We start from the raw sequence: 27,970 nt of genomic DNA, 5'->3' as shown, positions 1-27,970 counted from the left end.
ATATTAAACAAATTGATAGCAAAAAACTGGAAATCGAGTTTTTAGTCATTGCAATTCATATACATGACCGTAAAAAAAATTACTATAAATTAACAGCTTTTGCTATCCCGTGGTTAAAAGAGATTTGGAATGGGTTGGTTGGTTTAAAAATTGTACAAAAAATGATTATGCATAGTATGATGTTAAGAATTCTTCAACTGTCTTCATGTAAATATAAAAAATTGGCCATAGGCTATCCATCATGATAATAAAGTAGATACATATCCATTTAACTGAATTACCTAAGCTCGAGAAACTAATAGATACAACACCAGATTCAACACACTACGTGCAAAGAAATAAAGTTCAAATGGCTTCATCTCCTTTCCATCTTACGAAATATTTATTATTTAACCATCCTAGATACATTTCCAAAAAAAATTAATAATGAAGAAATTCTAGGTTTTTTTACGTTAAACTGAGAAATACCAGAGCTCAATTATTGACAAGTTAATTAACAATACAGATTTCTTTTTCATTGGTCGCGTGAATTAAATATTTATTTAAGAATTCAAAAAATCATAATAAAAACATCAAAACCTGTAATAAGCTCCAAGTGGATACTAAAATTAGAAACATTAACCAGTTTGCATAAGGTAACTTTATTTTTAGCATCAACACCGGTACGGGCGAAATATAATTAAACGAAAGTTTACTTGGCCGGCTTCTATTAAGAAAGTTGTCAGGTAGTTTAGTAAAATGTCTGGAAAATTTGAAAAAGTTGATTATAGACAGATATGCAGTGAAAAAACCCTTCAGTCGAACTCAAAAGGGTTTTTCCTGGATTTTGCTGATTTTGTCGCTCAAGAAGTCGGTGATACATGGATTCAAAATTGTTTTGGCAAGTTGCAAACAGATGCTGAAAGGATAAGATGCATTTATCAATCAAACGAGGTAAGATCAAAGTTATTAGGATATAGTGTGACTTAGTGTTTTCATATCATTTCAGATTAAAGATCATGTTCAAAATTTTCTCTCCAACGTTAAAGAAGTATATAGGCCCAAAGATGCAGAATTTTCCCAAAAAAGGCGCTTGGAAGCAGATGAGCTGATGGCACAGAACGATTTTAAACATGCTTTAATGCTATATTCTCAAAGTGTTTTGAGGGCACCAAATACCCGTAAGTTCAAGAAGATTTTTTTGAAAGAAATCCTTTAAATAAATTATTTTGCATTTAGATAAAAATCCTGAAATCGACTCAGGGCTGACGTTATCTCTAGGACTTTGGGGACGTGCCCAGGCTCTTATGAAATTAAAAAAATATTCTAGTGCTCTCTGTGATATTAAAGAAGCTTTAAAAGAATATTTACCAGACACAAATAAGTCTAAGGCTTATTGGTTGATGGGAGTGTGCAATGAACTACTTGGAGAAAAGAATAAGGCTGATGTTGCATATAGTTTAACAGAAAAAATGATGGATTCAAATAGTTTAGTGGAGCTTCAAGAAGAACGAAAGCAGCTAGTAACCTCTAATGAAAGCAAGCAGCAATTACAAGAAGCCAGAAGTAAGTAAAACCATTTTCTAAGTTACCTTAAAATGTGTTGGCTGTTTATTACATTTAGAGCAAAAGCCTGTTTTGGAGAGCCCAAGCAAAGATCTTTCAAATGCCAGTAAAAAATTAACAATTAAAACGTCATCAGACTTAGGAAGGTACGTGGTAGCCAACGAAAACATCTCTGCAGGAGAAACTTTGGTAGTAGAACCTCCTTATGCAGCATGTCTTCTACCTAAAATGTTTGGCAGTAATTGTCATCATTGTTTCTTAAGGTAACACGTAAATTATTTAAAAAAACGATGTAATATAACTATAGTTAATTGCCTTTCTTATACCAGCTTGGAAGCACCCTATGGTTGTCCACATTGTTCCAGTGTAGCATTTTGTAGTCAGAATTGTAGAGACGAAGCTGTATCTACATACCATCAGTACGAATGCAAATACCTCGATTTACTTATAGGATCTGGCATGAGCATATTGGCACATACTGCCTTAAGAATGATGACGCAGGCTGGTTTGGAAAAAAGTTTAGAACTTTTTAAAAATAGAAACAAAGAAAAGCTATTTGAACTATGCACAAATGCGCATTTAAGATCTTCTGAAGACTTTCTGCAAAGGACTCTAATGGCAGCTTTCTTGTTAAGATGTCTTCAAAAATCAGACTTTTTTAAGTCGGCCAGTAGTAATGGTAAGCTTATTTTAAAATTTATAGTTTTAATAGATAAAATCCTGTAAATATTTTGCAGTGATTCCATTAGAGGAGGAATACCAGATTGGAGAAATGCTGCTATTTAATCTGCAAATGCTTCAATTTAATGCTCATGAAATATACGAGACTTGGCACAGTAATCTACGTAGAGTCAGAGGTTCAAAGACAACTTACATCGGTGTGGCTGTTTATCTAACAGCTTCTCTCTTTAATCATGATTGTTTTCCCGCTTTGTCCAGGTAGCAGAACAGTTATATTGTCATTTAAGTTTCTTATTTTGATTTAATCGTTTTAGACACTTCGTAGGCAAAAATATTATATTGACTTCAACAAGACCTTTAAAATCTAACGACATAGTTCCAGAAAATTATGGTCCTATATTTACAAGAAAAACATTAGAAGAACGCAAGAAGTCCTTGTCAGCACGTTATTGGTTTGATTGTCAGTGTATGGCATGCCAACAAGACTGGCCTGCTATTGGAAAGGGGCTGGAGAGCGTTAGCAAGAGATTAAGGTATTAACAACAAAAAATTAGCATTACCAAAGTGAAATTCTCTAAAGTTTAATGTAGTAGCGTGAAGCACCAAAATTTTTTTCTTGAGATTGAAAATTCCAAACTATGGTTGGTTATTCTACTATAAGTAAACTATATTATATATTAGCATTTTTACCCATCGTTAGGTGTGAATTAAAACTCATACACGATCACTTACAACTACTAGAAATATTTATTTTCATCCTATATACTTACTTCTATTTATGTCCGATTTAAATATCGCGCCAATAAAAAATCGGACTGCGGTATACTGAGCTGTCTGACTCCCAATGTCTACGCGACTCCTAATATACTCGGCTGACCATGATTCCGGAAGATCCGCTGACCATTCACGCGTCTCCAAAAATGTGTGCCTACCACTTGTGTCATTGCGAAATGACGGAGAACAGCTGTTATTCTCGACGATTCCAATATCATTACGCTATATTGAATTATAAAACTATATGCAAAATTTAATAGAACCACATAATAATCCATAATCCTTTTATGATGTTCGCTTATGATTAATAAAAATATTTAAATTATGTCATCTGCCTGAGATTTTTAAAGATTATAATAGTGAAGAGTTTTGCAGTGCTGCAGTATAGATAAGACGAATTCTGGATATGCATCGGATCAGTGAGACTTTTAGGAATAAATTGATCAGGGTAGGGCTTTGGTTTAGAAGTTAAAGAGTGCCCATATGAAGCGACATGTTTGGATTCATTGCATCATTCGAATCTTGAAAAAAATATATACTTTGCTTGTTTTGATACCCTTAGCTGAGGTTGGACCTGCAATCTTTTGGATGTTTTGTTCGTTTTCCATCGGTTCTAATTGTCACACCTAAAACTTCAACTTTATAAGTAAAGTGTTCATTGTACTCGTCTAAAGAAAGGAAAGACATTTAAAGAAAACTTGTAAATTTATTCTCGGCAAAGAATTTAATACCGATACAGGTACCAGAAGTAAATTGTATTATTTTGAGAGGGGTAAGTAAGGGTTTGGACCTAGATAAAACTATAATGGATGCAGATATTGGAATCAAGTTGAAATAACACAGAAAATAAACAAAATACTACTCACTAGACCATTGTCTTAAAGTTCACTATGACCTTTTAAGATTTTCCAGTTAACCAGGAGGAGAAAAACAGGCAGACACCACAGGAAAATTAACCACTATACTATTCTGTGATTTTTCCAGAAAATATTTTACTTTCATTAAGAATGCCATATATGAGTATGAGGCATTAAATATTAAATTGAAGTTATTGATGAGAGAATTGTGAATTAAAGAAGCATTTTATCAAAATTCTCGCGGATCTTGCATTAGGTTGCTAGTCACAGTCGCAGTTACTAACGTCTTCTGATCATCTTATAGGCTCCTTCATACCTTAGTCTGAAACTGCTTAGAATTGATTTGGGATAAATCCAGACAAATTTATTTAACAGTCATGCATTATTACATATCAATGAGTATTTCGGTTATTAATGATTAATATCGACATAGAGAATTATTATCACGTAGCAAGCAATCAACATCATATAGCATTTTTACTGCTCCTCAAGGGGTTAAAACATTAAATTAAAACACAAATTAAAACAATAAATGCATGAAAATAAATTAATTTTTATTTACACTTAAAACTACTAAACACGAACATCGCGCCAATATTTCGAACTTCACTGCACTGAACTGTCAACTGACTCTTAACGGTGACGCGGCTACTTATATACTCGGCTGACAATGATTCCGGAAGATTCGATGACTTTCGACGCGTCTTTCAAGAGGTCGTGCCGTGTGCGACTTGTGTTATTCCGGAATGTGTCACTCTTAATTTTTTTGTTTTTCTCTTAGTCGTGACATGGGTTTCAGTAAAACAAAGTTTCAATTTTCAAATTAGCGAAACACATATTTGTGATTTGAGTGTCACACTATCAGGTTCCAACTATCATAAAGTCAGATATAGTACATCAAGTATGTGGTCAGATGACATCAATAATACTAAGAAAATAATATTCAGTATGAAAATATGAATTGTTACCCGTTCTTCTACTAACCCTATACAGCCAGTAAAAATACATACAAAATTTAATTTTAGATGTATATCTGACAACTGCGATCACTGTTTCACACTTCCACTTCCCAAAGAAGTGGTTGATTGTCCCAAATGTAAGAAGAGTGTAGATCTATCAAAAAGGAACCTGCTTTTAAAATGGTGTGAAGAGCAGTACCAGGCTGCTTTCGAGTTAATGGATCAAGATGACACTAAAAAAGCGATTGATATTTTGTGCATTACTATTGACGCATTTTATAAGTAATATTTTCTTATTTTTAATGTAAATATTTGGGAAAATCATATATTTTTTTTAGAATATCAGCTCCACCCCATAAGGAGACACATTTGGCCGAAGAAATGTTAAGAATATGCCTTGCCGATTCAGGAAATACCAGGGAAATTGTTACAAAATAAAATAAATATTATGCTATAATCAAATAATTTATTTAAAGAGTTGTGTGTGAACAATCAGGTGTCAACTCAACTTCATAAATGGATTGTTTGTGTTTCTTTAAAGGATAATCAGGACCGCATGTTTCGAAATCAACATCTACAAATAATTTTTAACAATTAATTAAATATATATAAGGGCTATTTATGTATTATTTTTCTTTAATTACCTTCTTCGTCGTCACTTGAGAAATCAGGCAAATGATTAAACGGTGTGTTTGATTTAATCCGTTTTCCTCGATTGATAAGGTCTTGTTTTAATTTATTCTCACTTAACAAAGTATCAATGGACCCTTTTTGTTTATAGACTTCTATGTATGTAGGCTCATCATTAAACTTGTGATCTTCACCACCCAGTTGATAGAGCGATCTTAGATAAGTGATAATATCGATCTACAATAGTCGCGTTAATTTATTACAATGCTATTAAAAGAAAAAAATTGTACTTGTTTTTCAGAGCCTTTCCAGTCTTCGATTTCGTCAACGGTGAAAAGGCAGCCGCTACTGCTTGGCTCAAGTGAAATTTTATATTCTCCACATTTTACAATCCTTATATTTTTCAATGGGGCTTGATAATAGGTTGATACTTCTTCTAAAGCTTTGAGAATATTTTCTCCTTGAATTAATTGTCTGAAATAAGAAATTTTCACAATAAACTTGACCTATAAATAAAATTAAGGCAATTTTTTAAATATAGTTTTCTAATCATCATTAAAAAATACTCTCATCCTGCAAATTTTTAAAGTCCATAGAGCTTGAATCTGATTGTTGTACTCATCCTTTTAATCAGAATGGCAGGAACCAGGGTCAATGTTGGCTAAAATTTACGTGTTAGAAGGATTTGGGCAGAAAACAGGCTACAGAACATCTATCTTTTTTATTTATGAAATATGTTACCCTTTAAATTACCTAATTGTCTCATAAAACTGCAGCGATGCATACAGGGTAAGATATATGTATAATAGTGTCCGTTTAAATATTCGCGCCACAAGCGTCAACATCTATAAGACACATTGTCTCATAGATGGCGTTATCGCTCAACATTTCTGTGACCGCTAGCTCGCGTTGTTTGATTGTTGCGTACATTTGTTTATTTCGTTCTAAAATATTGTGCCGAAAGTGTTTGCGACAAGGAATTTAAATCATTTAGGTTTTTTGTTGTGTTTGAGTAATTTGGCATGATCTTTAAGCAAAATCTTACTCCAGCATTTTTTTAAGACACTCGCATAGAAGAGTTTCATTACGTATGGCATTCTAATCCGTTAGTTGAATTAAGGCAGTTGTATTTGATGGTAAACACATTGCAATAATGCAGCCATCACAGCTAACTACTACAATGACTAGAAGCATAATCAATAAAAAGTAGCCTCTTTTCAAGAATCCTGCTTTATCTTAAAAATATTCTTACTTGGGGTACAAAACATTGGTCAAAAATTGTTTGACAGCTGCTGAATCATTCGATAACTGTTTCCGGCAAATTTTAAGTCTCCTGATGCTATATCTCTTTACGAAAATTGGAAATTCAGCCCCTACTTGCATAAAAGTTTTCATTTCCGTAAAATCTAGCTTAGAATTCTTTAGATATTGCTGCAAAAAACTCAGATGAAACCCAAACATGTCGATTTCGAACACTTACAAACCACGAATGTAGTTTACATTCTACTCTTGGGTACATTGTCTTTCTTAAGATTTGCCTTGTTCCTGGCTCAGCAACATTTGTTAATTTTACTTGTTTTTTTTTTTAATGTCATTAAATCTAGAAGTTCCCACACCATATCTAAGGATTAGGCTGATCAATAATAACCGACTTTTCTTGGATAGTTAAAGTTTTGTGATTGCGTTTTAAAGGTGCTACTAGGCGACTAATCGATATAAACAATAATTTGCACATGGTACAGTAATAAAAAAACTTCACACTTCAATTTTTTTTATTCGGCAGTTCTTCATTCGCTTCTTTTCAACAAGCAGAAAACTGCTTCTTTCTTTTTTGTTCCAACTTATCCACTTTTTTTCTGAGAATACAAATTCTACAAAATCCTTATATATCTCCAGCCACATATTGTGTTTAATTATTTTGCTTTAGACCTTCAAAGCCAATCTTGATCATATCTGAAAACCTGTTCTTCTATCAGTCAAATTTAAAATGTAAAGCAGCAATAGAAAACTGTAGTAAAGGGCAAATTTAAGGAATTCTGGGAGATTGGAAGCTTATCTAAAGATTCCCTTATTACCTCTATAGTTTTATCCAATGGCTGATCTGGATTCACTAAAGATATATTTGTAAATTAAAACTATGCAACAAATAAAATATAGAAATGGTTAGTCTAACAATCTAAAGGCCAATTCGGTCTCAGTAAATAAGACAAAAATATTGATAGATGCCAAATAATTTCGTACTCACGTGCATCGGACATCGGATGCATAAAAACCAACCTAATTTAAAGATGTATGTAGGTTTTTAACCAATAAGGAACTAGGATTTTCACTAATAGACACGATTTCGTACTGTCGTATGATGCATGTAAAATAACCCTTAATTGGGGCTTACGGTGAAGCCCGTTCTTTTTTAAAATTGTTCAAACCGTATCTTTGTTAATAGGACATGATAAGGAAGCCGACCTTGTTCAGTTCATTATTTCAAATTTCATGTTGGATCATTCTTCATCATTGACAACCCGTTGTTGTCGTTTGACAGTCATGTCATGTCAGTTATTAAAAATTTGTGCAGCTTCTCGATACGTTTCATGTCACGCACACTTAATAGAAATTCAATTTTATTTTCAATGCTGTTAGGGTTGCTGGTATTTCAACTAAATTTCATAAATACTTCCTGTCAACTGTCACTAAATAAAACTACACTTTTCATGTGCTTTGTTATTTTAAAAAGAGAAAAAAAAGTAACAGGATGTAATTGCATATTTGAAGCATTTAGATCCAAATAATTTCTCTTTATGTCAATTTTTGGTTATTCTCAAAAATAAAGTTACTTTTATTCATATTTTTTGACAAACCTGATATTAAGCATATGATATAACCTGAACTTAAGCAGAGAGGCATGTATACAACAAAGCACATATCTAGTCTATCTCACTAAACTAAGATGATAAGAGAGCCAGCGTCTAGCGATTTGCATTTTAGATATTTTTATTATCTTTTGTAATCTCGGAGAATATGACAGATCTATGAGATTTTCCTTTGACCAGTAGTTTATCATAATGTTGTATATTTTTCTTCCTAATATTTTCTGCGGTGTCGTGATGCTTTTAATAAACCAGTTAGGTAAAGGAATAGAAGAAATTAATTATCGGCAAATAGCATTATAATTTTCATGATGTAAGACTATTGGGACGCGCATATATTGAACGCACACGCGACGCGCTAAATTTGTGCAATTAGTACCGGGCCTTAGGACGTGCACACGCGTCGCAATGTAGGCGCTTTGCGATCCATTTTCTCTCGGTTTTTGCGACGATTAAGGGGGTACAAAGGGTATAACCAAATTTATGGGATCCTAAAAACAAATTTGAGCAGAACAAAGGAAATGAGTGCACTTTGCAAATTCTCAATCTTAATATAAGCTCGAAACTTTTGTCCTCATTAGTGGCAACTCACCCAAATCCAACATATCTATAATCCATCCAAGGAGCGCTGGCCAAAGTTATAAAGAATTGAGTGCTGTTGTCTTTATGCCTTCCATTGTTACACATTGAAAGTACCCCTCTTCTGTTATGAGGTACTACGTAATTCTCGCATGGCATTATGATGGGGTCTATATTGTGTCCCCCACATTGAATAAACGAGCTTTGAACGACTCTAATAGAAAATAAATCTCAATTTAAGTTACAATAATTATTCGATTTCTTTAGGCATTAGCACTTACCTATGAATTGGTGCACCTTCATAACCTCCTTCGGGAGCAGTGCATCTTTTCATAAAATTTTCACATGTTAGTGGTACCAAGTCATTAAATAACTAAAATGGAGATTTAAGATATATTGTATATCAGTTACACAAAGGACAGACCAGACATTTTATTTTTTTGTTACCTCAAATAATAATGATCCAATTACCCGATTGTTTATAGCAATAGTTAAATAGGCAAGTTGACGCTAAAATGTTTAAATAAATATTTAATGTGATGATTTCAATTATTTAAAGAGAATGTGTTTACACAATGATCAATTTTGTCCTGGAGAAAGTCAAACAGATGGTCTGTGGCAATACTCCTCCAATTTTGGTTGAAAACAAATTTCCATTTTTTCCAAATGAATGCGTTCAGATCTAAAAAGTCTCCGAGTAGATCGCCGTTTTTGAATACTGCCACGCGATTCTTTAGAGACCATAATCCATTACCTAATCTTCGTTGATACTAAAAATGAAAAAGATCCTTAATATGAAGCAATTACTTGAATAAGTTAACATTTCACTTTTGTAATAAATTCGTTCCACTCTACATCAAGCATGGGTCGTATGTCTGGTTCGTCAAACTCTTTGGGAAAACTCTTATGTAGTTTTGCAAGTGCATATCGGCATTTTTGAAAATCATCGCTGGTAATTATTCCAATGACGAGAAATTTGTAAGGTGCGGGCTCAGGTTCCTCACAATCAACCATTCTATTTTAAAATTGTAAAAAAATACGTAAATAGAATTGTTAATTGTACGCAATTGTCATTGGGTGACAAAAAGAGGTTAATGTAACGCAGTGATAAGGTAAAAAGGGAACGATTACGGTTTTCCGAGTTTCTACTCTAATTAGAGGTCGACACAAACTGAATGTCGAAAAGGCTGAATGCCGATAGGTGGGAATTAAGCGTTAGATAGATCCCGAATTGTGTAGCTTTCATTCATGCCCCTTATTTACTTTTGCCTGATAAAACGAGTAATTAAAACGAAAACTACTAGTTCCGCGAATAAAAAAATAGTTTGATTGACTGGTATTTAGGAACTGAGAGTGTAGAGTAAAGGATTGACAAATTATTTTAGAGTTACATCCTAAATTTGGCTCCACTGATCCAGTGATCTATTTGATGATTCAATAAAAAATACTTATGAAGATGCATTATGAGTCTTTGCACATATTACAGAAGGTTCGTAAGATATTTTGCTATCCTTACAAAGCCTCTACATAAGCTCTAGATGGCAATTTGAGTCACCAGTGTTTCAACAAACATTCCAGTTGTTAATAATCAAAAAGAGAATTGTATTAAGCTTTAGGAAATCTAATTGGGATACCTATATTTAACCATTGTTATTCGCTTGTCAGCAATGTACTATCAGCAAGTCTACACATGAGTCTACTGGAGAAATCCTGGCAAAATTTATCTTCTCAAAAGAACTTGATGCAAATTATAAGAGCGTTTGCAAATAGCCCATGAATCTAATCATGGCAGATAAAAGTCACCAAAGCTCCAGAAGGATAAGAAGGATCCATATAAGGTGTTCATCAGGATCAATGACAAAATGTAACGGATCCAAGGACACCCTGGAAACTGAAAATATTGCATTTAGCTTATGTAGGTTATTCTAATGTAAGTCCCTGTAATTTGAGCATTCCATATTTTAATGAACTTACTTGCTTTGACTGGCACTGTTCTCTTGAAATTATTAGTGCCTATCAGCTAAAAGCATCTATATTCTTCTAACCATATCTATATTTTTCCATGGGCCTTTAAAGGACATCAAGCTTCGTAGCATTTAAATAAGTCTTGTTATTATCTTAGAAACAATTCAAAGGACATGACAGGAGTTTTGTAAATTGTAATTAAGAATAAAAGAATCTATTCCTGACATAAAAAGTGTATTCCTAGCATAAGTGTGATCCGTTTAATATCATCGAACCATCTAGTTGCCGGTCGTCCTCTTGTTTCATCGGTTGTCCCGCATTCTAGCAATATATCTCTCTCAATTTCACTTTAGGATTGACGCAGTTTAAAGACTAGAAATTACTCTTGTTTTAAATGAAGTTTTCATATTTGAGTCAGAGATCACGGTGAGGTGATGTGATCTCTAAGGATCAGTCACAGCATTGACCTTTCCATCGCATGCTGTACTGCCATTTTGATTTCCTATACAGCGCTTCCTGTTAAAGCCAAAATCTCAGCACCATAAGTCAAGAGTGTTAGTTTTCTCTTCAAGCAAATCGGTAGATCTGACTTTAATATATGGCTTAAGTTCCCAAATACGTTAATCCTATTTCCCTAAGCAATTTGTAGGTTTAAGTATCTCTTCTACGGATTTCGTGACCAAGATACTGGTATGAGGTAGTTTCTTCTGCTTAGCTACTACCTATGTATTCATTCTCCACTTACAAGGCTGGTCATTAGTTGTTGTCGCATTAATTTTTATTCCGACACCTTATAGGAAGCTGAGTTTATCTGGTATATCATGGTCGAGGCGATCTAATAGCATTATGTCATCTTAAATGTTTCAGATTTTCACCGTTTAGGTTTAATCCTAATTTTTTTTACATTTACAGACTTAAGCATGTACTGAAGCATGTTTGTAAACAGTTTATTCCTACCTTAATCTTATATAATATCTTATAAGACTAATCAGACTAAGGAGTATCGATGGTCTAGTCTATAGTCAAACAGTGACCATGACACCTGATACTGTTTCACAATGTTAAAAGTTTCTTCGTAGTCTACGAATATCAGGATAAGTGGTTTAATATATTCAATCCACTTTTTTACAAGATATTTTAGGAGATGATCATTGGCTTATGGATGATTGGAATTGTATAACAAGGATTCGATTCCACCTTAATGAAATCTGATCGCATATTTTTATTTTTCAAATGACCCGATGCTATATTTATGAAAAACAATTTTTCCATTGTTGAAAGTGATAACTATTTAAATGTTCCGAATGCCTCTATACAGCAAAACCTATTGGAACGTGTAACGTGAAATTAAATTCGGGAATTAAAATGGCTTCCACAATAGGAAGGAATGTAGAAATTAAAGCCAGAAACGGATCTAGTCATGCGATGGCTTTTCGTTTAAAACAGAGTGAATTACGTTGACTTTATAAAGTAGCGAAAGAGAGAAACGTGTCATTCCAATACTATAATTAAATTAAAAATTACTTGTCCAGGAGTAAGGCCTAATTTTATTTGTATTCTTGATTAAGTGAAGAAAAAGTAGAGTATAAACTGGTAGTAGTAGTAAGTTTTATGGCACTGGGTTAAACCAAATATGAGCACAAACTAAGCTTATATTTTAATTGGAAAAGTTAATATTTGAACATGACAAAATGATACAAAACTGATTAGTACATCTTAAAAATTCAAATGCTGCGAGTCGAGAAGCATGATTTTGCTTAATCAATAAATTACGGAAATTTCAATGCATTGTTGAATTGAAATTTGCCCTTCTTCAACATCATGAAAAAGGCCTTTCTTTGCATTTAGTGATCCTAAGGCAGCTATTCATGTAAATAATAGTTAAAGAAAGCTTTAACGTAGATGTTATAAGATAAATAACTGTTTTCTATTAAAAATTAAGAAAAAGTAAAATCTTTCACTTTAATTACTACATACTTAGCTTATGCGAGACCGAGATTATGTGTACTAGAAAAAATCTCCTTTCTCTACTGTACTTCTTATACACTTTCAGCTCATACGTTTTCTGTAGTTCTTGAAATTTTATATTAAATATTCCTTATATTTACTACGTGATCCTAAAAACTATTATTAATCTTCACGTTTAAGTAAAAAAAATATAAACTATGATATTATTTAAAAACGTTAACCAAAGGTCATGATTCAAGAAGTGCTCCATAAACGCTAATAGAAAACTGCATCGTCGATTGAGAGCGCCCTCTGAATGTGGAGCTGTAATTCTAACTGGAAGCGAAAATGGGTTTTGTGACGTTATAATAGCGGGAAATTTGAAATTTGATTATGGTAAAAAGTATATGACAACGTAGTGAACAGTACAAAAAGAACTTCAGAAGAAGCAGTCAATTTAAGATTAATAAAAAATAATTAAAAATTATTAAATAAAAATTAATTAATTAAACTATTATTAATCTTCACGTTTAAATAAAAAAATATAAACTATGATATTATTTAAATACGTTAACCAAAGATCATGATTCAAGAAGTGCTCCATAAACACCAATAGAAAACTGCATCGTCGATTGAGAGCGCCCTCTGAATGTCGAGCAGTAGTACTAACTGGAAGCGAAAATGGGTTTGTGACGGTATAATAGCGGGAAATTTAAAATTTGATTATGGTAAAAAGTATATGACAACGTAGTGAACAGGACAAAAAGAACTTCAGAAGATGCAGTCAATTTATGATTAATAAAAAATAATTAAAAATTAATAAATAAAAATTAATTAATTAATTAAAATATTATTAATCTTCACGTTTAAGTAAAGAAAAATATACTCGTATAAACTATGATATTATTTAAATACGTTAACCAAAGATCATGGTTCAAGGAGTGCTCCATAAACGACAATAGAAAACTGCATCGTCGATTGAGAGCGCCCTCTGAATGTCGAGCAGTAATACTAACCGGAAGCGAAAATGGCTTTGAGACGTGATAATAGCGGGAAATTTGAAATTTGATTATGGTGAAAACGTAGTGAACAATACAAAAAGAGATTTAGAAGAAGCATTATGATTTTAACATTTTCATCAATATCCCAATTTTGTAATTCAACATGTTTCTTACCATATTTGAAAGTCTGTTACGTGAGCTAATACATGTAGATTAATTATCTGTTTTATATATATCTGCTAAAACAAATGGTAAACCAATTGAAGTTTATGACTAATGCGGTTATCTCGATTAACATATTATTTAGTCTGAAGGCTATACGTGGATTTCTAGTGTTTGACCATGTATTAAAGAAAAATATTTAAAAAAAAGCATTTGAATTGGCCTGAAAGATTAAATTAAAAGATTGTATGCGTCTGCATTTCGTTTCGTTTTGATAAAAGAATAAAAACAGATTAGCCTTGAAGCCAACTATATTATACTCATTTCATTTTGCATGTTGTTGCTCATTCGAGGAGGTGATATTAGCTTAATATTGTTAAGCTTACAGTCAGTTAAAAATGAAATAGATGAGTTAGAAGCATTCATTTAGTTTCTGGGTTTTTCGGATATTATTTTTCTTACTGCACATTAAATGAGGTCTTTTACTGATTACTCGATCGCCTTAAACTGTTGTCGAAGTGAGTTTATCCATGGAGGAACTGTTGACTTACTTGTCTTAAGAATATACAGATCTTCTTCAGAAAATGTGGTCCTTTTTATCAAACTTAAAACCCTTTTTGTCAAATATATTTATCAAGAGTAATATAATGGTCACGGGAATAACTTTAGTCTCAAATATTTTTCTGTATCTCACTTGCTTTCGCAGCAATTTTGAGGCCTATATCAAAATGGTCCACTCTGTATTACAGCTCTTTTCCTCAGGTCCCAATATCAGCCATCTAATGATATTTCTTCACTCTGGCTATCAGGCGATCAACTGCAACGTGCAGTTATATATACGGAATTCGCTAAAGCATTTGACAGGATGGAGCATGCATGTCATGCTTGCCCAAAAATTAACGACGTAGTTACACAAATCTCAAGCAACTCGGCAGGATTGTTTGCTGAAATTAGCTGAGCTTAGTATATCGCTTTCAATGCATGATTTGGGAGTTATAATTTGTACAAATTTGTCTTTTAACACTTATATTGACAAAGTAGTAGAATATGCCTTGAGATCACAAGGATTTAGAATAAGATCAACTTCTAACTTCACAAATATATTTAGAACAGAAGTTCTGTAAAGCTCATTGGTCAGATCAAGATTGCTTTATGGTACTCCTTTATGGTTACTATAATTTCTTTGTTACTAGACTTGAATCTGTGCAACGTAAATTCTTAAAATACCTATCATTTAAGACTGATGGTGTCTACCCAATTAGAAGTTTTGATCATCAATTACTCTTAAACCGTTTTAGTTGAATATCACTGTATAATGAAACTCTTTGTGCTAGCTTAGTTTTGCTGTACACAGTTTGTAACAACATAATTGACTATCAATGGCAATTGACATTTTCAGCCTACCCTTAATTGCATTGGATTGGATTGCATGGATGTCGTAGTACTATAGGTGATTTTTTTTGTTTATATTAGGGGCTGAGTTGGGAGATTATATTAAATGCGATTAAATGATTTAGTTATAAAATAATAAGTATAGTCTTTAAAATATTAATTTTGCACACAGTTCATAAAAGGTAAATAATAGTCTATATTATATGTTTTATATTTCTTATGTCATCTAACGTCTTATTGGGATATTCCTGTTAGACAATAAAATTCTAAATATTGAGATTTTCCAGGTAAAATTTATTTTTAGCATCAGTTGTTTGACCCCGATTATTAGCACGAGAAACCTGAACTTTAACGTATGAAATAAGAACAAAATAGTCCAGTTTCTCTAATAAGCCTGTGCCACTAAGTTTGAAGAAATAACCGATAGTATTATTATAGCCCTTGCGTAGGAGGTTCCTAGTTGCATAACAGTTTAATAAAATAAAGAAATTATGTTTTTTTTTAAATTATTATTTGAATTAGAAAATCAAATTAAATTCTTAAAGTTTCTTCCTGATTCCACATTTTCCAACCAGCTCTTTTGAATCTAATTTCATTTGTAAAAGATTACTGTACCACATATTAAAGCACCCACATAGTATCTCTTTTAAGTTAAAAAAAGGCTTTATTAAATGTTGTTTTTGCGCTTAATACACTGCGCTGTTCGTTCAAGAAGCTGAACAGTAACGCTGACTGTTGTAAAATTTCAAAGAAATTTCATTCAGCAGTATCGCGCTGAATGCAGCCTGGAAGAGTCGGTTAAATATATTCGCGAAATTCGTGTGTCGCACGTGGTATGATTTCGCGTTTTTTTTCCATAAATTTCGCACAGAGTTTTGCAAGTGAGATCCTATTTTTGGAGGATTGGTTGATTGAACTTTTAATTAATTAAAAAAAAAATCAAAATTTTAATAAATTAAACGAAGTTTTTCAAAACGTGTATCCAAAATCTTGAAAAGGTAAAGGTCTAGTTAAGCAGTTTTTATCAAAATCGCACCTAAAATTATGAGCAAAGGCTTAAATGTATGTAATTTGACCAGAAACCGGAGCGTAGTTTTTTGTAGAAATTTTTTTTGCGAAAATAAGATAAAAATATATTTTAACATTTAATCGCACTTGAAATAACGGTAAAAGGATTAAAATGTGGGTAAACTTTAACTTAACCTATCTTAGTCCAAACCAATCCAACTATAAAAGCTTTGAAAAACGAACTTGGGTAATTTCAAGTGTGATGAAAATGTATAAATGTGAAATTTATTTTTTTCGCTTTTTTTTGGAAAAAAATCCATTTGAAAAATCGATACTGCACCCTCTGAATATTGTTTCCCGTATAAATACATACATTTAAGCTTTTGCTCATATGTTAATTAAAGGTGCGATTTTCAAAAAAGTTGCTAATACTAAACCTTTATCCTTGAAGATGTGCAATAATGGTAATTTATTTTATTCGTCTAAAATGAAAAAAAAATTATACGCATGATATAATTAAGATGTTAGAATGTTCTCATCCTCTTAACTCTTTCATGCATCTAATCTTCCAAAGGAAAACTGTAACATTAAATGTATTAAGACTGAATCAGTGAAATCTCTTAGTGCCGATATTTCAATTGATGAAGAATTTTGTTAAGTAAGACATTCCTCAATATATTGTAATGATTTAAAAAAAACTCATTGGTTGATTTAGATAACTTGGACTATAAGGTTGCCACTAAGACGGTCCTTGAAACTTGTCATCTAATAGCCTTTCCAGATAATTTGGTATTCCGAATTGCTTGGAATCGCTTTTTGCAGTCTTCTGAATAACTTTATTTAACAACAGACTTTGATATTTCCTTGTTTCTGGTGTTACCTGTAAATTAAATTATAAAAACTTGTTAAACCCTCTTTGTTATTTAATATTCATTGATCCAAGGCTAAATTTAAGATATCAAACTTCTTGGGTACTGTAAAGCAGCTTCATCTTATCGGTAAAGGGTGAAAACATGGTAGAATTTCTTACACGATAATAAACGAAAACTAATTACAGGCATAGTGAGATGTTGAAAGATGAACAAGATTTTCCTCAATACAGGGTGTTTCAGAACTATGGGATCAAACTTCTAGGGGTTGTTCAGTGCAACAGTAGAATCCATTTGAGTATAGGAACCCATGTCCGGAAATGTGTCACTACGCCACTACGGCCCTAAGACGCGTTTAAATTTAGAAAAGAATATTAATTACCTAAATAGGATCTGATGCATTTATTTTTACCTTTTATATATAATAACATCACAACAATTGTTCAAAATGTCTTCCTCCAACCTCAATATACCGATTTAAACGCCGCACATGATTTCGGCGGACTACACTAAAAATTTGATCCTCGTTTTGAATGATTTCAAATGCTGCTGTTATTCGTCCAATTAAGTATAGCTCTGATTCTACTGGAGTTTCGTAGACTAAAGACTTTACAAAACGTTTAGTGGAACATTTTCAGGAGTTCTGGGAGAACTTCCTCCAAGAAACGCAGATAAATAGGTCCTGTTAACCGTTCCGGTAGAAGGTATGGCCCAATTAAATAATCATCAACAATGCCTGCCCATACGTTGACAGACCAACGATTCTGATGTTTTCTTGGAAAAATTGAATAAGGATTTTCTTCGTCCCAAACATACCTATTCCTACTATTAAAAATACCGTCTCTTGTGAAAGAGGCTTCATCGGTCCACAAAACATATCGTAAAAAATTTGGTTGTGCAATGATGTGATCCAGAAGGCATTAGGATGATAATCGGCTGCAGTCATACCTTGAACTTTCTGGAAGTGGTAAGGATGGAGTTGTTGCTCGTGTAGTACCGGCCAGACAGAAGCGTTCACGTGTGCTATTTGATGGTTCATCGGCAACTCGCTGAAGCACGTCTTCTTCAAATTCGACCGTTCTTACGGTTCGAGCAACACCAGTATCATGCATCTTGGTCTTAAACATGCCTGTCTCAGCGAGCCGCCGATGAACCGCAATAAACTTTTTGTATCCAGGATGCTGTCGTTCAGGATAACGTTCATGATACAACCGCGATGCTGCTCGTGCATTGCAGTTTGTTGCTCCGTATGCCAAATGCATATCGGCCTTGACTGGTAAAGTTTTTCATTAGCAATAAATGTTTAAAAATTGTAAGCTATAAAATTTTTAAACATGACATTGAGAATTGACATTGGTAAGCGTTGATTTTAAACAATTGTTGTTATGGTATCATGTACAAGCGGTAAAAATAAATGCAGCAGATCTTATTTAGGTAGGTAATTAATGTTTTTTACTAGGGCCTTAGGGCAGTAGTGGCGTAGTGACGCATTTCCGGACATGGGTTCCTATAGTCAAATGGATTTTTCTTCTGCACTGAACAACCCCTAGAAGTTTGATCACATAGTTCTGAAACACCCTGTATATTGTAGTGATTCAAAAAAAAGCTCAATGATTGATTTAGATAACTTGGACCATAAGGTTGCCACTAAGACTGTCCTTGAAACTTGACATCTGATAGCCTTTCCAGATAATTTGGTATTCCGAATTGTGTGGAATGGCACCTTGCAGTCATCATGATTTACTTTCTTTAAGGAAAAGACTTTCAAATTACTTTGTATTTATTTTCTGTGTATTTAGCTGCTAATTAATTTATAAGGCCCTATTAAACCCTATGTCTTTTTTTATTTACATGATTTTCTCCTCGGGAATTTATACCTGATATACCTAAAAAGACAAATGTTATCCCTTTATATAAGACTGGTTGTAAAAAGGAAACTTCTAAGTCCAGGCCAACTACTTTGACTAGTTTTATTGCTTAATTAATTGCTTAAAATTTCGCCTTAATACTGGGTTTAAGGAAACCGCAAAATCGTAGCAAGGAGGATGCTCTTGTAAAGGTAACTAACTGCATTGTCTCATTCATTGTTGAAAAGCATGATTAAGCAAAAGCTTTTGATATTGTCCCTCACGCTTTTTCCGCTGGAATGTCCACAAGATATGGGTATAATTGGACTATCAAATCAGTTATTAAAACTGTTTCTAGAAAAGAGAAAACTAGAACTCTAGGTATTAATGGCTGCCTAATTATTAAAGATAACACATTTATCTTTATTAACATAGGCCTGCAGTATTTGTGATAATGGTTAAGAGAATTGAAGGCTTTTAATTCTATCTATTAATATTTCCTGCAAATTCTTTCGATTCAAATATCGCGGCAACATTTGGATTTGTACCGGCCCTCTAGCGGCGAGGGGTCCTTATATATTACGAGACCATTGTTCGACAAAACTCGTGGTTATCAAATGGTTCTGACGTAGACTAGACAACAAATGAAATAATTCTTAATGTTTAAAACACGATTCTTTACAAATATTGCTTGAAGCTCAAACTAGTTCAAGAAAGAATGTAGTATAATGCAGTCCAAAAATAATTTTTTCTCTTCAAAGTGACCACTCAACTAAAAGTTCAATAGCTGGACAACAAATAGGAATATTTCTGTCAAATAAAAAGAACGTTTAGCTTTTGCCCTCAATAATCGATTGGGGCAAATATTCTATAATTACGCTTGACATATATTTTCTATTAGGTTTATGCCATTCCCTTAACCTAACCGTCGGTCATCGAAACTTTTCCAATCAGAAATTCAGCGATTCGGAAAATCCATCCTCATAAAGCCCTTTGGCCGCTCAGTATTACATAACGCAAGTCTGGATATTAATTGCATGCCAGAGTATTCATGAAATGATTATTACATTATGGAAAATAAGTTTTTAAATATTACACCACTTAAATGTACCTTTTTAGGTAGCCTCATATTATCAAGAATAAACCGATAACATTTGCAAGAATTTTTATAGATCTTGGTAAACAAAAACAAAGATAAAACATTGTCGTTGCTACCATAGCATCCTTTAAATATAGTCATTGTGATCAAATCAAGTTGAAGAATTATTCCTTTTGGGTGTAACATTCTTATATCAGTGAATATAGTTACCGAGATGTTTTAACAAGCTAAATATAGTTTATGGATCTATCACCACTTATAAGTGATATGCCGGTTAATTTAGAAAGCAATATTAATAAATTTTTTAACAATCATTTAACTTTTGAGCCCCTTTTTTGTCATATTTGTTAAACTTAATTGTGGTAGCTCACCTCAAAGTTAAAGTAATTAAAATTCTTAAAAGTCCGGCTTTCTTGGCATTTTACGAATCATTTTCATTCAACTTACTTGTTTTTCCAAGAAAGTTTTCAGCAGAGAATCTTAATAAAAAACAACAAGAACTTTTTAATTATTTTCTTGATCATCGATGGGATAAAAAAGTTTCCATTCAAAACAAGAAGACTAGCTTACCTAAAGGGTTTTGCAAATCGTTACCTATATCCTTCGGTTTAATATTAACTACTGTCAATCATCAAACATTAAAACGTTTCCCAATCAGGAATTCTGCGATTCGGAAATCCGCTCTCATGAAAGCTTTTGGCTTCTAACAGTAGTTAAGCTTTCTCGATTTAATTATGCTAGAGAGAAGTTTCCTATTGAACTTGAGATCTATCAGTCGTGTAACGGAAATTATTTTTGAATATCGCGCATGGCTAACTTTTTCTTCCAGGAACCTTTGAAAATGGGTTTTATTAAAATTTAATATCTTTATATCCGTCTTATATCATGTGAAACAAATTTTAAGGCGGAGCACATGTTATATAAATGAAAGACGATGTTGTTGGTTAATAGGATTTTGCTAAATCATGCATTTCAACAATGAATGAGACAATGCAGTTAGTTACCTTTACAAGAGCATCCTCCTTGCTGGGATTTTTCGGATTCCTTAAACACATTATTAAGGCGAAATTTTAAACAATTAATTTAGCAATAAAACTAGTCAAAGTAATTGGCCTGGAGTTAGAAGGTTCCTCTTTACAAAGCCATAACATTTGTCTTTTTAGGTATATCAGGATAAATTCCTGAGAAGAAAATCATGTAAATTAAATAAGACAGAGGGTTTAATAGGGCTTTATAATTTAATGAATAGCTAACTACACAGAAAACAAAAACAATGTAATTTAAAAGTCTTTTGCTTAAAGAAAGTAAATTAGATGACTGTAAGGCGCCATTCCATACAATTCGGAATACCAAATTATCTGGAAAGGCTATTAGATGTCAAGTTTCAAGGACAGTCTTAAGGGTAAGCTTATAGTCCAAGTTATCTAAGTCAACCAATGAGTTGTTTTTTTGAATCACTACAATATATTAAGGAAGATCTTGTTCATCTCTCAACATCTCACTAGGACAGTCATTATAAGTTTGATATCTTAAATTTAGCCTTGGATCAATAAATATTAAATAACAAAGAGAGTTTAATAAGTCTTTATAATTTAATTTACACCGAAAATAAGGAAATTGTAATATCAAAGTCTGTTGTGAAATAAAGTTATTCAGAAGACAGCAAAAAGCCATCCCAGTATATATAATATCTTTATATCCGTCTTATATCTTGTAAAACAAATTTTAAGGCGGAACACATGCAATATAAAATATGAAAGACGATGTTGTTGGTTTTTCAAGTAATACTGAACATTACGGCTTTTTTTAACGTGGGTGGAATATGGAGATTCTGTTTGGTGGGATGTAGTGGTCCAGGACAGTCAAGCTTAGTAGCTTATAGAATGGCCTGTATAATATTTCACAAGATTAGGCAGCTCTGTTTATGCCTAATCTTGTGAAATACTATACAGTGCATTCCGCAAAATAAACATATTTATTATTATTTCTTTCCAGATATAATTATTAGGGTAGCATGATTTTGTGCGACCTTAACCGAAAATGAATCCTCCTGTAGAGTGTATTGATTATTTTACCAATATTATTAAAAATATTGGAGAAAACAGTTGAAACACAGGCTCGCATTTTTCTTGATAGGTACTCTTGCATACAATATAAGTATTTACTGATGAATTATTGTGGTCATGGAATGGAAGTAAGCTACGTGTTCTCATTCTACTAGATAACGCAAGGGTTTTTAATTTTTGAAACCATGAAATCTTGCTACACTTTGTTGGTTTTTCAAATCGTGCTGTTGAATTTCTTAAATCCTTTTTTGTAACCTTGGGCTGCAAGTTATTCTTGAAAATAATTGATCAAACAGTGAAAAAGTAAATATAGGTTACGAAAGTCTCTGAAAACCACAGTTTAAAGATAAATAGCACAAAATCATCAGTAACAATCTTGGATAGCTTAAACTCGCTAGATTTAATTGTGAAATTGAATTGTAATATAAGAAGTATAATTAGAATGTTATTAATACTAATAATAGAATTAGGTGATAACATTGATAATAAAAAAATATTTATTTCACTAGACTTTACAAGTATCGGATAATGTTAGGTAATACTTAATAAACGCTACAATACCACAAATCAAAAGCCGTAATAGAAGTAGTAGAGTGGTATCAGTTTTATTACGTAATTGTATGGCAATATTACGTTACCCTAATCATCTTCGAAGTTTTCTTTGAATGTGCAGGTAGTCCCTTATAGGTAAGTACACCAAATGTGGAAAAGAATTACCGGGAGAACTATTTCTGAAAATACCAGAGTCTTTCCACATTACAGACGCTTTTAAAAACATTTAGAAATTAAGTTTTACAAATGTTCGCATCCCTGGAATGCAAAATCAAAGAAAGAAATTAATATATGAATGCTTTTAGCAGATCGGCAACAGCGACAACATTGCCGACGCGTCACACAAAAGCTCACGTTTTGCCTGCCCGTTTCATCCGTTGCGGTTATCGAACCGCGGCGTATTTTCATTTTGTCGTTTACGGACGGGTCTTTGGTATAGTACAGTCAGTCAGACGAGGGTCAAATTGTGTAATCGTCCTGTGTTTTATACTCACAAGGTATGTACGTTTTGCTACAACATCTGCTTTTCATCTCTACCCCAGTATAATCCGTCATTATATGTTTGCGTTTAAATGGAAAAACTTTTAAGTGAATAGGTAAGAATTCATTATGTATGTATTTAATTTGAAAAGTAGTAAAATATATGCTGGAGAATCACTATTATTTGTTTTCAGACCACGCTTTAACACTTTGTGATAGAAAGACATCTTAAAGTAAGATTTTTCCAATAAAATAATGCCAAACTATCAACTCAACCAATTATTTCTAAAAATTGTCAGTCCTTGCCCCTAAACCCAATAATAAGCTTTTTTTTTCTCAGCTTCGTTTCACTGTTTCCAATACTTATTTCGTATCATGGTGCATATAATTTAAATGTCCAATATTTCAGTACTAATTAATTAAAAGCCAGACTAATCAAGAAAGCCTTAACGCTTTTGTGGATTATATAAACAAATATCCTGATTTCAATTAAAATAATATCTGGAACCGTCATATATTTGGGATATAGCCTATCGTAATCAAATTGTTTTGTTTTGAGTTTTCTTCCATGTGGTAGATCATTGTATGTACATAATATTGAATAAACTCTCAAAGATCACCATAAACCCATATATATCCTATTTTTTCGACTATATTAAAATAAAGTAATTTTAAACAGTATAAGGTTTTCCATTTTGTTTTTAGCAATATTTTTATAGACAATTACTGTACTTTGCCATCTGACTATGGCAGCCTCTACAAGGATTGAAAAAATCGAGTATTTTGATAGCGAAAGGCTTATTAAAGAAATCGAAAAACAAGAATCATTATGGAACAAAAATATACCGGAATACAATGATAAAAACCTTAGGGACTATCTCTGGAAAAAGGTTTGCCAAGCTGTTATATCTAATTGGGATATATTAGATAATCATTCTCAGGATAAAACAGGTAATATTTTTATAATTTCTCCTGAATACTGTAGAAAGTATTATAGTTTTAATTAATTGTTGCGAATAAATCTCAATAGACTTTTTACCATGACTGCAAATTATACAAGGTGTTTGATTCACCAAGTAGGGCCGATAGTTTAGCAAATTTGTGAACTAAAAGGTGTTTCAAAAAGAACGCAAGATTTGAATTGCGCGCCATGGTTGGCAATCATTATGTCACATGATTATGACGTGACAGATGGGAGTTAGTTAACCTGCATTACAGGGTAGAGCAACACGTTCTGATTTTCAAAAATTATTATCGAAATGGTAAAAGTTGCCCTTATTCGTAAAGTGCGTCCAATGTTGGATCGAAATAATGTTCCTTATTAAAAAAATATGAAAGTACTGGTTTGGTTAGTGATGTAAAACACACGATATTTTGTTGGTTGCTACAGAAAACCATGTTTTATTGAACACTGAAATCTGAACACCCTTTATTTAATACATTTCTATTATAATAACATGTCTGTTGAACAGTCTAGATCCGTGGTTAATCAAGTACATGTTGGGCTCTAACAAATTAACTTAATAATCTCATAGGCAGACTTTTTAATAAAGAAAAATACTCCAATTCTGCTCCTCCGTTTTTTTATAATTTAAATAAGATGGTGTTAATTGAAGTAGAAGCATTGTATCTGAAAAGATAAATAGTTTTCATTTTTATACCATGATGCCATCTAACAGGCATGCTTTAAACCAAGAATTACGGTATCTGGATCCGAAAAGGTATCCGGCAACAAACCTCTCTACATGCCTGGAATTTTGTTTATTCCATGATTATCCTCACATATTTCCCATGATTTTTTTTTTCAGACGGTTTTTATTGAGAACATTAAAAATATTTCCATAGAAATAGCTGTCTAACTATCATGATATATAGGATAAGTCTTTATTATTCGGACAAACTTGCATAGGATTTAGGATCCTGCAGTATTTGCTAGTTCAAAAATTTTAGTTTCTATCTTGCTATCTCTTACGCTATGTAAAGTACTTTCGTTATCATCCTAGATCTTACAATCCAAATCGAATTTACCAACATTTCGCGTATTACAGGTGAAACTGTTCTTTAGTATTTGTCTTCACTAGGCTGGAACCATAATAATTACCCTAAGTAAAGTACGCTAAAGGCAATACACCTGAAGTTGGTCTCTGATTTAACCTCCGAAGCTTTCATCGCAGCGTTCAGATCTTTTATAGCCCGACATTACCACTCTTCCAATATTATCTAAGGTTATAAGCCTTAGAAATTTAAATTGTATATATGTGGAGTCTGAAAAGTTGATCGTAATCAGGTTTTCGAATCACAGTTGTGCAGGTGAAAAAGTCTCACTGTAACGGTCAAAGGTCTTAATGTAACGGATCAAATCCAAAGCATCCAAAAAATAGTGTTTTCACAGGGTGATCACATACTCTATTGAATCATAGTGAGAGGGAAATAATTATTTTTCTAGATAGTATATAATACCACAATCGTTTCTCAGCATGGGTCCACAAGGTACAATACCATAGCCAGCGCATAGTCCGGGCTTGGGACATAGTCCGCACTAAAATTGGGGTAAACAATCTTAAGCAAACTGGATCGACGTTAAAAAAAAGGGGTGGTAGTAAAAAAACAGTTCGAATCTCTGAAAACTTTGAACGTATTCGTTCGTTGAAAATACCGATGTGATACAGAACTGCCTCAAAGCAAAACTTGACCGCTTTCCAGTAAATAAAAGCATACTGTTTCAACCACACTGCAGGAATTTCAATGAATGCTTTAAATGCCTTCTTCCTCGGCTGTATCGTTTCTCGAAACGGGGATATCAATTGGCCACCCCGATCGCTCGACTTAATTGTCTGCGACTTTTTTTTTGTGGAACAAAAGTATTTGCATCAGATTCACCCAGGACAGTCTCAGCCCTTAAACAATAAATGCGTAATGAGATTACAGCAACATCTGTCGATACGCTGCAAAGAATTAGGCAAAACCTTTAGGACCAATTCCGACAATGCATACATGTCAACGGAAGACATTTGCAAATGGAGTTTTTCATTAAATCACAATTTTGCAAAACCCTACTCTTTAACTTCCCATTTACGTAGTAAAAATATTTCTTTGACAATAAAATGATTTACTGATTCTTTCCATTTGACTGTCGTACTCTGTATGTATCTAAAAGCTGCTTTATGGATCGAGGCTCCTAAAATTAGCCCTAAACCAAACTTAAGGAAGTTAAATTATTAAAAACAAGATTTTAAGCGCGGAATACATTAACAAACGAGAACAATGGCAAGGCAGACTTTCAGTTTCAAATTTCGGAGCACAGCATACTCTCAAGTTGCATGGAAAATAATTGGCAACTTAATGATCGATCCTACACCAGTCATGCCTTCTATATTTTACCCTGTAAACCGATTTTAAAATTTTAGTTGCCGATATTAATCCACTATTTTAAATGGCCACTATTGAATACAATTTTCCGTTACCTAAGTTATTAAGGCCAAATTCTCATCATTGTCTGATTAATTCTTTGCATTCAATTCGATTCTGTCTTTTAGTCATTTTTGTACACACTTTGTTTTATTATAGAATAAATTCAAAATTCTAAGATGAAAAATCTTGTCAGATTTAAAGAACAATAATCATCTAGGTGATGAAGTAAATTTGTCCAAGAGATTATCCACTTGTTTTTTACAGGTTTCATATTTGTTTTTTCTGTTGATTATCTTACAGAGTATCCCCACAAACCTTTTATTATTTTCATCTCCGTGATGGTTACCCGTTATTAAAACTTTATATTTATGGTATATATTTTCATCTACGAACATATGAAACAGTGTTGAATCAAACTAATGGATATTTCATGCTAAAGATTTTAAATATGATTTTCAGCTCTCCAGAGCAAAACGTGAAAATATTTTTAATAAATAAAATAAAATACATTATTCAGCACGTTTTATAAAAAAATGTTAAACACGTATACGAATATTTGTCACAAATCCGAATGAAATAAACATTTTAAATATTTAAAATTAACAAATCAATAGAGCATTTTAATTTTCCTTTTAGTGCGAGATGTACAGCGTAAATGGAAAAATTTTAGAGACTGCTTCCGCAAAGAAATAAACCTTCAAAGGGTTCACCAACGCAATCCTAGCATGAAAAAAAGGAGAAAATATATGTTCTATGATAACCTTCGATTTTTATTACCCCTTATGGATGACAAGAAGACACATCAACAAGATGACTCGGCGCATACGTCTGGCGAGGAGGCTGACGAGCAGATATTAACAGAGCCAGAAAATTCAACAAATTGCAATGACGTGAACAGTCAACCAGTAAGATTACAGAAAATACCGAAAATTGCCCTACCAGTTCAGAGGGAAAGTGTGCTCGTTCCTTCATATCAGCCACATGAGGCGGACGATATTGACGAGGATAAATATTTTTTATTGTCTTTAGTACCTACCTTTCGGAAATTATCGCAGGAGCAAAAGTTTAATGCCAAAATGGACATCTTAAAACTTCTAAAAAATATATCGTGCCCTTCAACTAGCTCCAATGCTAGCAATTTTTGTTATGCGCTCGGACAAGATAATATTCCCAAAATCGAAATGGAAAATAATGATCCATATTAGGTTTAAATAGGCTTATTATATTTAATAGTTGTTTAAACAAATCAGAATGTAGTATAATAGAACTAAGTTATTACTTA

The 27,970-nt window shown here is 32.8% G+C and overlaps 2 protein-coding genes and 1 long non-coding RNA gene across 4 annotated transcripts; 2 read left to right on the top strand and 1 right to left on the bottom strand.

Annotated features, from left to right (window-relative positions):
• The first annotated feature begins 676 nt into the window (after positions 1-676).
• On the top strand, positions 677-5,438 carry LOC126737867 (SET and MYND domain-containing protein 4). Its single transcript, XM_050442940.1, has 9 exons — positions 677-933; positions 989-1,160; positions 1,219-1,545; positions 1,604-1,808; positions 1,875-2,224; positions 2,283-2,484; positions 2,541-2,759; positions 4,883-5,098; positions 5,155-5,438. The coding sequence occupies exons 1-9, from the start codon at positions 739-741 to the stop codon at positions 5,252-5,254; spliced, it is 1,986 nt and encodes a 661-aa protein (XP_050298897.1). The 5' UTR covers positions 677-738; the 3' UTR covers positions 5,255-5,438.
• Positions 5,263-9,987, bottom strand: LOC126737868 (probable inactive peptidyl-prolyl cis-trans isomerase-like 6). Its single transcript, XM_050442941.1, has 8 exons — positions 9,718-9,987; positions 9,462-9,659; positions 9,337-9,399; positions 9,171-9,262; positions 8,903-9,103; positions 5,737-5,920; positions 5,461-5,683; positions 5,263-5,390 (listed from the first exon to the last, which is right to left on the bottom strand). Exons 1-8 carry the CDS (start codon positions 9,901-9,903, stop codon positions 5,287-5,289), a joined length of 1,251 nt encoding a protein of 416 aa, XP_050298898.1. The 5' UTR covers positions 9,904-9,987; the 3' UTR covers positions 5,263-5,286.
• A 13,148-nt stretch (positions 9,988-23,135) lies between these two features.
• LOC126737639 (uncharacterized) lies at positions 23,136-27,970 on the top strand. 2 transcript variants are annotated; one of them, XR_007661065.1, is made up of 3 exons: positions 23,136-23,294; positions 23,983-24,228; positions 27,325-27,970. It is a non-coding gene; the product is annotated as an uncharacterized LOC126737639 (long non-coding RNA). The 2 variants fall into 2 exon arrangements; XR_007661066.1 differs by having other exon boundaries at positions 23,189-23,393.

Source organism: Anthonomus grandis, chromosome 6 (assembly GCF_022605725.1).
Source record: "Anthonomus grandis grandis chromosome 6, icAntGran1.3, whole genome shotgun sequence".
NCBI classification, from domain to species: Eukaryota; Metazoa; Arthropoda; class Insecta; order Coleoptera; family Curculionidae; genus Anthonomus; species Anthonomus grandis.
The sequence above is the reverse complement of the archived record's forward strand: the minus strand, read 5'-3'. Positions and strand labels throughout refer to the sequence as shown.

Coding starts and splice junctions, on each gene's coding strand:
- LOC126737867 (XM_050442940.1), top strand. CDS start 739: ATGTCTGGAAAATTTGAAAAAGTTGATTATAGACAGATATGCAGTGAA. Junction 934..988: donor GCATTTATCAATCAAACGAG/GTAAGATCAAAG, acceptor ATATCATTTCAG/ATTAAAGATCATGTTCAAAA. Junction 1,546..1,603: donor GCAATTACAAGAAGCCAGAA/GTAAGTAAAACC, acceptor TATTACATTTAG/AGCAAAAGCCTGTTTTGGAG.
- LOC126737868 (XM_050442941.1), bottom strand. CDS start 9,903: ATGGTTGATTGTGAGGAACCTGAGCCCGCACCTTACAAATTTCTCGTC. Junction 9,104..9,170: donor GAAGGTGCACCAATTCATAG/GTAAGTGCTAAT, acceptor ATTTTCTATTAG/AGTCGTTCAAAGCTCGTTTA. Junction 5,921..8,902: donor TATAGATATGTTGGATTTGG/GTGAGTTGCCAC, acceptor TTCTTATTTCAG/ACAATTAATTCAAGGAGAAA.